Source organism: Propithecus coquereli, unplaced genomic scaffold (assembly GCF_000956105.1).
Source record: "Propithecus coquereli isolate 6110/MARCELLA unplaced genomic scaffold, Pcoq_1.0 Scaffold28, whole genome shotgun sequence".
Lineage (NCBI taxonomy): Eukaryota > Metazoa > Chordata > Mammalia > Primates > Indriidae > Propithecus > Propithecus coquereli.
In genome coordinates, this window is record NW_012148396.1 from 7,240,011 (window position 1) to 7,250,510 (window position 10,500).

General features: G+C 41.5%; 1 protein-coding gene across 2 annotated transcripts in view; it reads right to left on the reverse strand.

The window, feature by feature from the left end:
* FAM135B (family with sequence similarity 135, member B) overlaps nucleotides 1-10,500 on the reverse strand; it is a 190,859-nt gene that overhangs the window by 14,404 nt on the left and 165,955 nt on the right. For both annotated transcript variants that reach the window (XM_012647995.1, XM_012647994.1), the window contains 3 exons: nucleotides 10,276-10,430; nucleotides 2,941-4,960; nucleotides 1,007-1,173 (listed from right to left, as the gene is read on the reverse strand). In XM_012647995.1, the coding sequence (XP_012503449.1) occupies nucleotides 1,007-1,173; nucleotides 2,941-4,960; nucleotides 10,276-10,430 (2,342 nt within the window). The remainder of the gene's footprint in view (nucleotides 1-1,006; nucleotides 1,174-2,940; nucleotides 4,961-10,275; nucleotides 10,431-10,500) is intronic.

Consider the following 10,500-nt stretch of genomic DNA (forward strand, 5'->3'; position numbering starts at 1 on the left):
ACTTCTCTGTTAATATAAATATACCCTTGGAGACAGAATTTAAACAAAGGCATCCTGTAAAATTCTGAAGAGTTTAGACATATTCACCTTGAACTATAGAAGTAACCTTAAAAGAAACCTGTGCTCCGTATCAGCTGTCCTCTGGATGACTTGGTGCCCAAGTGACCACGTCACCAACAGCTCAGTTTTCTGACATAGGATGATACTGGCAAAGCTGCTCTATCTTTGTAACTTTCTTCTTCTCCCACATACATGATGGAAAAAAATAAAAGCCTATCATCTGACCGGATTTCTTATTTTAACAAAATTTGAGAATCTTATCTCATTTTAATGTCATATCATCAAAGTAAGAGACACAGCCTGGACATGCATCGCATTGAGGGGATGAGTGAGAAAGTTTTCTTTGTTCCTGCAAATTCAGGAACCTGGTAGAGTAACTGGTATACAAAAGGTGACCTGTAAGGGGGAGATGAATAAAAATGGGCAGAAAAATAACGTGAGCTCCTCGAAATGAGTTCATCATTCATCCCATGCATTTCTTCCTTTATTCCTGCCATTCTATTGACTCATGCATTCCATCAATTCACACATTCTCATTACTGTACTCATATATTTCATTAATATATTCATTCCAATAACACATCCATTCCATTCATTCACTCAATTCCTTCTATTATTTTGTACATTCACCCATCAATTACTCATTCTATTTGTTCATTCATTTCATTTATTTATCTGTTTATTTATTCCATGTATTCCCTTCAGCACATGAATCCATTCATTTATGTACTTCATTTACTCAAAAGATTTTTTGTGTGTGTGTGCCAGAGAGATATTTTCTTTGGGAGCAAGGCCATGACATATCCCTAGATTCATCATAGTTACTGTCATTCCACAGTTGTTAATTGTACGTTTTATTGAGCTAATACCTGATCTAGATTAATTCATAAGTATTATAAATTGTATGCTGTACAGAATTTTGAGGAAGCTTTTTTCCAGAACTCACCATCCAGGCCATGGACACAGACAACCAGGTGAATCCCATCTTCCAAATTTTCTTCCTCTTCCTCTGGTGGGAAATACGGTATATCAGAAGCTAGTACAGATAAGTCACTGTACAGAAATCCTTCAATCTTCAGTTCTTTTTTAAATTTTTCTTTGGCCTGATAAAAACTGGAGAATACACTAATTAATCACAAGCCAAGCCATGTATTTCATGTTGAGCAGGAAATGATGTGGGCTGGTAGGCGGGAGTGATGAGTGCCCACAAGCAAAGCATCTGCTGAGCAGCAAATGCCCAACGTGAGCCCTCTGGGGAGATACCAGTGAGTGAAGCTTTGTGCTGAACAAGGAGGCAGCAGCACCCCAAGAAAACCAAACGTTCTGTGGGTTTTAGCTCTGCATATTTCTATGTGGTTGCTGCACTGGACAGGAGATAGGGGTGATGGGACTTCCAAAGATCCATCCAGCTCCAATGACCCATGCAATCTTTCCAAAGATCTCCCCAGAGCGAAAGCATCTTGACCTGACACACAAGCCCCCATGGCCTGGCTCTGCCCTGCTTCTCCAGCATCACATTCCACCACTGCCACCTTCCAACAGTAAATGGCTTTACTTGCATGCCTTGGTGCGTGTGGGTCTGTGTGCCTGAAATGCCTTTCCCACTCGGCTATGATGTTTTTTGCCTGCTTACCTGACAAGGTGGTGGTTACGAACCTGGGCTCAGGACTCAGATTGCCAAGGTTAGAATCTTGGCTTTGACATTTACTTGTCTCTTATCATTATCTATTATTGGTGGCATCATCATCATCATCACTGTCTCTTATATCTCCTTCTCAGAGTAGGTGTTACCTTCTGTAAGAAGCTGCTCCCAAGCACCATCCCTGTTCACACCCAGCCAGATTGGGTCCTGTCCCTTCAGGCTCCACTATGCACACGTGACTCATCACATTTACCAGTCACACCCTCATTACTTCCCACATCTGTCTGTCTCCTTGTTAGACTGAGGACACTAACAGCCAGGTCAAGCCTGGCTAGGCATTGGGCAGCTTCTGCTCTATGCTTGAATTGATGACAAGTGCCACATAATAGGTACTTGATATTCTTTATAAAGCAAAAGGTCCAACATTTACCTACCTGTGCAATTTCTTCTGGGGATATCATTAATATGTAACTCTTTAGCATTTTGCAAAAGATCAAATCAAATGAGACGTTTTGATATAATGATTCTATTATATAGCTAATAAAATATATATTTATAGTTTATAGATGGGGGAGTGATATGAATACAAACCCAACACAAGGATAAAGAAATGGGTTCTGGCATTACTGAAGTAAATTGAAGAACCTCACAACATTAAAGTGGGCTTAAGAGGCAAATCTGCTGAAGTTGTTCTATTCCCCAAAGGCTCTTAAAGCCTCTCAAAATGTGCAAAGGTATAGGTACAGTGATATTCTTAAGAGAGTTGTCTCTCATAACAAAAGCTGGATGAAATTTAAATGTTCAATTGTAAAGAATTTGGTTAATAAGTCATGGCATATCCATACAATATTGTTTAAACATGAAAATGATGATGCAAAAATTGATTAATAAACATAGAAAGATGTTTCTAATATATTACTCAATTTAAGAAACTGATAGTAAAGTTCATACAAAGTGATCTTATTTTTGCATGAAAAGCATACATACATAGAGATAGATGCACGTAGATAAATGTGGAAGAACACACACAGTGGTTATATTTGGGAGGGAGGCTTATTGCTAATTTTTACTTCCTTACACTATTTTGCAGTTTCAATTTATATGATATGAATATAGTATTTTATTTAAATCAGAAAATAATAGATATTGAAATTTTGAGATAGTATGCATGAAATTGGGAATTATTGGGGAAACCTAAAAGACTGTCCTGTGATATGTAAGCCCATCAGGTAGCTTACCTAAACATCCTTTCACTGGCTTCTTCCTCCAACTTGCTGGAATGGGTAGAAACAACTCCAAAGGAACCCACGGGTTGATGAGTGATGGGAAATGAGGTCTGTTTGGAAGAAAATCCAGTCCTGGCAGGGGTCTCCTTGGGCACAGATGAGAAAGGGAGACATGTGGCAGTGCACGACACAGACAAGTTAACGACCTCCACAGTCTTCAGGTTCTCCAGAGTAAAGGTCTCTGCAGAGGTCAGGGGGGACCCCATGATGGAAGGACCTGCCTTCGGCTCTTGGTTTCTCAAAACTTTGGGGTGAATGGAGTGAGTCACAGTGGGGCACACAGTGCCTGTTTTATGTTCAACTTCAGAGAAGGCAGTCCCTCCTCTGTTAAATGCTGTGTCATTAACAATGTGAGGCGAACTGCTTTGCTTGCCTGTTGAACTCAGCTTGATGGCATCAGCAGCTGATGTACAGCTCAATTCAGGCACCTTATTATGGGAGATACCCTCAACCTCTGAGATGCCATCACTGGAAAGAACTTGTTTATCCACATCGAAGTCTGTAGGCATGCCTTTCGGGGCTCCTGCCAGTGCTCTGTGAAGAGATCTGGTCCTAGTGTTTTCAAGTGCTATGATACGTGCTGTTTTTAAATTAAGACCTTTGGTTTCAACACTTGTAGTGTTCTCAGTCCTGCCATCAAGATGACAGTGTCCTTGAGGATCACACTGACTCCCTTTACCTTTGGGAATGTCTATGTAACCAGGGCCCTGCTGGTTGTCAGCATCTAAATCTACCTCCACAACAGAGTGGTTTACCCTAGCGTCCTGGATTCTGGAGCCAAGACAAAGGTGAGAACAGTGTCCAGGAGAATCTTTGCTCTTGAGGTCCATATCCGAAGGTTCAGCAAAACCTCTACCTTGCTGAATGGTGTCTTTGTCATTAGCAGCTTCCTCTGGACTACTGATTTGGGGTGCAGATACAGACTTGGTTAACTTGGTGAGCGCCAACTCCCGCTCCTCCTCTTCAAAAGGTAAAGAGCTAATGGAGGTGAGAGAAGCCTGGATACCGCTTGGCAAACTCACATTGCTTTCAGTGTGCCCACCCTCTAAGGAGTTCCTGTGCAGGGTGTGTCTTCGTACAAATGGGTGCAAGACTTCCCGATCACTAGGCAACTCCAGGGCCCTGCTTCGGGCCTCGGACCAAGCGACGGAGCTTGGCTCACTCTCAATGCCTGAATCAGAGATGGTGGAAGAAGATCTCTTGATGACCCCAGAGAGCACTGACAGTTCCTCCTGCTCTTCTGTGTGAGGGTCCTTTAGCGAAGACCTACTATCCAAGGGCTCCCTCAAAGTAGAGCTTAGTGGGCCACAGGGCTCAGAGGCGATGAGTTTCAGACGTAGCAGCACCATCTTAGTCTCCTGTTCAGCTCCCTTTCCTAGACTGCTTAATTCACGGAGAACTGTTTTTTCTGAAGAGATGGCATTTTGGTGATTTTCACCTGCTACCACTTTGCTTAACCCAGTCCTGTCTGATCCACACTTGTCCCTAGAGCTTCTACTCTCGTGCTGAGCACTGACAACCACCATAGGTTCAGCTCTGTGGACGTTCTTATTGCTAGATTTTACATCAATGTAGGTCAGTGCTGGGGCCTGTCCATCCTCTGGGCCTGGACTCCGTCTGGACATGTCTGTATCTGCCAATGGGCATGTTCCAACATCAGCTCTGTGACCAGTCCCAGATTCAACTTCATGTGTACCTGCTTTGTCCTGAAATTCACCAATTGTCAGATACACCTGAGATTCGGAGCACACATCCACATGATTTTGTGTGGTTACATTCTCATCTGGCTCTGGACGCCTAATAACCTCTTCATGAGAGTCCATTTGGGCTGGTTTCACAGTAGACAAGACAAGGTCATCCCTAAAAGGTACCTTTCTATTTACAATGTGGTTCTCTTCTTTCTTTTCTAGATTCCTTATTGTGGGACTTGTCGCTGAAACATCAAAATTAGGGTAAACACTCAAATTATGCCCTACAAAAGAAAAAAAGAAATAAGGTTGCATTATAGTTTAAGAATTTTTGTTCATAGTTATCCAAATACCTAACATAGAATAGGCATAATAAAGAAGTTGGCTGTCCTAGTTTCCTACTTCCTGAATGATGCCCTCTAGATTCTTGGAATTTCTGAAGGGATAAGAGTGTTTTTGTCATTTAAGGGAGTCCTGATAGTTCATGATAATCAGGTGACTCAGGAGGAATCCCTAAATGGTCATGCTAATGAGATAACTCAGGATAGGGCTTGGCCACCTGGAAAGACCTCCAAGTGATTGGAGAGTGAGGACATTGAGCCAGGTAATGCCAGCCTGATCTCCAGCCTGGATACTGGATTCAGTCATAGCGCAAGTGGTTCAATCAACTATGCCCACATAACAGAACCCCAGTAAAAACTCTATTGGGCGTAGGTGAGCTTCTCTGGTTGATGATACAGATTGATGTGCCTAGAGGGTGACAAGTCCTGAGGACACAGAAGCTTTATGTCTGGGATTTCCCAGACTTTGGCCTATGGATCTCTTTTGACTGGACCTTATTTGTATCCTTTAAAATAAAAGTATAATCATAAGCATAGTGCCTCCCTGAGTTCTGTGAGTCGTTCTAAAAAGTTACTGAATCTGAGGCGGCTATGGGAACCCAACATCTGTAGCCAGTTGTTGAGAAGTGTAGGTGGCCCGGGAACCCCTGAGCTTGCTTCTGGCATCTAAGATGAAGTCAGTCTCAGCTAGGGTTGTGGCCCACACTGTGAAGCTTGACCTAAGTCTGGTAGTTAGTGTCAGAATTGCATTGTACAAATAAAAAACTGTCAAATCTTGTAATTTTTTATTTGCTTTTTACTTATCAAAGTATGTTTAATAATCCCCACTTACAAACATTATAACATTTCTCCATCGTATGCACAGTATTTACAAAGTTAACAAAAAAAAAAAAAACTCTTTGGAGCCAGGAAAGCCTGATTTTCAATTCTGACCTTGCCACTTACCAGCTTTAAGATCTAGGACAACTACAGACATTAAATAAGCTCTTTTCCTATTAGAGTTCACTTTTCTCAACTCTCGAATGGGCAGATTCACAGTAACCAGCAAGCCTTATAGTCATGTATCATAGTAGAGATTCTATATGAAATGATGTTACAGATGGGAAAGACAGATTTCTGCTTTCTCCAGAAAACTACTGCCAGACTTGAGCTCTGTAGCCAAGGCAATTATCCTACATAGCATTCAGACCACAAAAAAGTGCCCAGAATAATTTTAATCTTCATAATCAGATGGCAAGGAGCTAAAGCATGATCTTTTTTATCTTATTTTATTTTAGGGTAAATTATTCTTTCTCTTCTCTCTGCCCTCTCCCTCCCTTCTAATAATTCCTAACTGGACAAAAGTAAGTGTACTATGTCTGTACCTTAGCTCTTATGAGAAAGTCATCTGATATGTTATTCAATTTCCATATTCATCAATCAAAAAAAAGGGGGATGAGGCTTTTATTTTCTTTAAAAAGTTTAAATTCTTTATACAGCGTTAGTAGAAGGTAAGTGGAGACAATCACTACTGAACGTGGTCATGAAGTAAACCACTCACTAGGCTTTGAGACATCATCATCTGACACCTTTGAGGGAAATTTACAATTGTGCCAGGGAAATAATGGACCTCGTTCTTACCTGGACACATTCTTAGCATCCTGAGAGACTATGAGCAAACTCCCCTTCCTCACAGCCTACAGCAGGTTAGATGTTTTCTGCTACAACTTCCTAGCATCCTTTCTACACAGTTGTAGTGCAACACATCCTACCACCATCCTGTACCTCTCTGTGCATTTCCCATGGCCTCTGGAGAGAAGAGTTTGTGTTTTATGAAACTCTGTAGCCCCCAGGTTAGCATATGGCTAGTACATAGTCAATGAATTGTGTTCATAAAATGAAGTGAGAGTAGAACAGAAATGCAGCAAAGCAAAGCACATTACGCACATTACTTCAATGTCATTTAGTCCCATCAATAGTGTATTGACATACTTTATGTGAAAAATCCCTCCCCTGGGCAGTGGGTTAAGAAGAGAGGAAGTGAGCATCAGTTATAAGAGTGAACCAGTCTTTGCCTTTAAAAGATTTGCCAAATACTAGGAAATATACACAGGTACAGATGGCTTTCCTGCCAAAATAACGCGGGATTTGGCAAAACTATAGAGACAATAAAGGAATCAGTAGGTGCTAGGGGTTGGGGAGAAAGAGAAATGAATAGGCTGAGCACAGAGGATGTTTAGGGCAGTGAAACGACACCGTATGAAACTGCAATAGTGGATATGTGTCATTCATGGTAAATTTGTCCAAACCCATAGAATGTACAACACCAAGAGTACCCTAATGTAAACCAAGGACTCTGGGTGATTGTGATGTGTTAACAAACACACCACTCGGGTGGAGATGTTGATAATGGGAGAGGCTTTGCAAGTGGTGGGGGAAGAGATTGTATGGGGAATCTCTGAATCCTCCTCTTTATTTGTCTTTGCTGAAAACCTAAAATTGCTATAAAAAAATGAAGTCTTGAAAAGAAAAAAGAATCTGGGCTGCTGGGTAATGTGAACTGAACTTCTTCAGAAAAGGAGGGAGTGAATCACGCAGGCAGGGTAGCAGCCTGCCAAGGCCTAGAAATTTGGGGTATACAATCCGGTCAGATATGGTGAGATCCCATATGGATGCAGCAAGAGTGAGGTGGTGGGGGTGTGAGGTTAGACAGAGAGAGAACTCACGCTGTGGATGGACTTAAATGCCAAGCACGAATGAAGCCTTTGGTCTTTATATTACAGGTAACAGGCTATAGATTCTTGGAACAAAAAATATTTATCAGATTTGTCATGAACAATTAGGACACAGGACATGCAGTGAGGAATTTGGTTGCCAAAATAGCAAAGATTTGGTTTCACTATTGCAACTATGGAAAAATGAGAGTAGCAAAGGAACTGACTCAAAAAGAATAGATTTAGAATCAGATACTAATGAATGGTATCCATTAACGTGCATTCATAGTTCCTTTGTAATAGTCGTTCCTTTAAGGGTTTTAGGGACTGGTCTATCCTTTGGTCAAAGTGACCTTATGGAGTAGAAATTATAACCCCTTTTGCCCAGTTGCACATAATTACTAATTGTTGGAAAAAAGATTCAAAATTAGACAGTCTGGCTAACCTTTAAGGCTAAAGGCAAACCACTCAACTGCCTTCAGACAGGGGGAATACAGATGTAGACAGAATTTGCAGAGTGCATGGTACCCTGTAGTTATTAAAGTCATGGTACTGTAGCAGACCGTGAAAAAATGCTGTTATTTTAATATGGAAATAGAACTATTTTATTTCTCTTTTTCTGCTACACCGAAGGAACAGAATACAAATGTATCTGGTAACTTCATGGCAATACAAAGAAATCAATGTTAAGGCCACCAAACTCTTTGGGAAAGAGAATATAAGTTTTTTATTGCTAATTATATTGATCTGGGGTTAAAGAATCATCAAAGTACTTTGTGAAAGATCAAGAAGGTCAAAGAAAGCTTTGGGCTTTGAGTGGGGTACAGATCATTCTGTAAAAGTAGTTTTGTGGATGGGAACGGCTCAGGTCAGAGGTAGGTGGAGCGATGCCTGGGGGAGACAGCCCTGCCTCTGAAGACAAGTGCCTTGTGGTGCCTCTAGGAAGGTGAGCACACCTGTGCTGTGCTGGAGTCCCCACCCCAAGCACATCACAGAAGCTTCAAGGAGAGGCTTGTCCTAAAACACTACACAAATATAAATAATGAATGGCTTAGAGGGATCTTCATGTGCAGATGACCCTAGAAAGACCTCCCCCAACCATGTCTTGCTGTTGTCTTAGACTCCAGGACACTGATATGAGAAGTGGTAGGAAAGGAGTGGGCAGGGAAGTTCCAGAAATACTGAGGTTGACTTTCCAGCTGACGCTGCAGGATGGAGGTCTGAAGATAAAGTGAATTTGATTAATAAAAAATAAAGATATCCAATACGATTGCACATGTGAGTTGAAGGACTGAATTTCACATTCACTAGAATATCTATTAACATTCCTAGGAAAAAAGACTGGAAGACGATCTGCCACAAGCCCTAATAATGATAATATTAGGAATTCTGACAATGGGTGCTTATCTTAAATATCTCCTCTATCTGTTCAAATTTTCTGTAAATAAAAAAAAAAAACCATGATGAAGATAAACTTATATGCATATGCATATATATATGCACACGTACACATACATATATATACAAACACACACACACCCCACATAAGAAAAACGTTCAGTGCCATGTCTTTTACTCGTTTCTAGCAGGTGGGTTGGAGGCCATTTCTAGACTGGCCATGTTTTAGCTGTCATACACGGTGTTGGCACTAGATGTCAGGATACAACTGAGAACCAAATAACTTCAAATGTTTGCAAGGTTGTGCTGTCCTTGGAAGTCACCTAGATTTTTAAAACATCCTGTAAGTCCAGACTGCAGAATTTCTGAAATTTAGCCATTTTAATGCACCATTTAAATGATATGGGTGCCAAACATAGGAATTAAAATGCTTCACAGAGACAGCAGGTGAAGCATGGAGTCTGGAGTCAGAGTGAGTTAGTTTTGAATGTTGGCTTCAATAAACTACACGATCTTTAATAAATTCTTACACTTCTTATTCCTCAGAGTCTCTCTGCAAAATAGAGCTTGTTTGGTTGTTTGTAGAATTAAAAAAATAAAACACCTAAAACCTCCAGTATTGGGCCTGGTGTTTTTCTTGAAGGAAGGACAGGTTTATTTAGCTTGTTGGGTTTCCATGAGCAGAGCTGTGGGAGAGGACCCAGAATTGACATTAACTGTATTCATGCAGCCCACTTTTTTGAGTGCTTTGCTTGTCTTGGGGCATAAAACACGTACTTCATAGGAATCTGAAACCAATGTCATTAAAATTCAACTAGAAATGACTTTATGTTTGAATCACACATTTGAGATAAATAAGAAGGGATCTTTGTCTGACTCCTGTGTCACTCTGGTGAGTGGGAATTTGGTGCCCATTTTGTAGGTGGAAACACTGAGGCACTACATACAATTCCACCCCAGAAGGAGTCGGGGAGGGACTCTTTACTATCATTGCTCTTTTGTTAGATTGATTTGTCAATGTCACCGAACTAAATTCATTTCAAACAAATAGCTTGCTTCCTCCCTACAAACTGACAAAATAGCTCATTAATTTGGTCCCACTGTCGTTGGGAAACAAGCAGGGCCATGGCCTGAAACCCACGGGAAAGGCTATTCACAGGGACACACCTGTGCCGGGGCAGTCCACGTATCTGTCCTCGAAGATAACCGGCAGGGTGCTCCAGTCGCCGTCGATGTCCAAGCACTCGGCAGGCAGCGGGGGCATGCTGGTGAGGTACTCCGAATTCCGGATGTCCAGAGACAGCTGGCTATGGCTCTGTGTCCTGGGGAGAGCACAGACAGTGTGAGCTTCCGAGGAAGACGTAAATGTTTGAAAACTGTTGCCCCATCTTC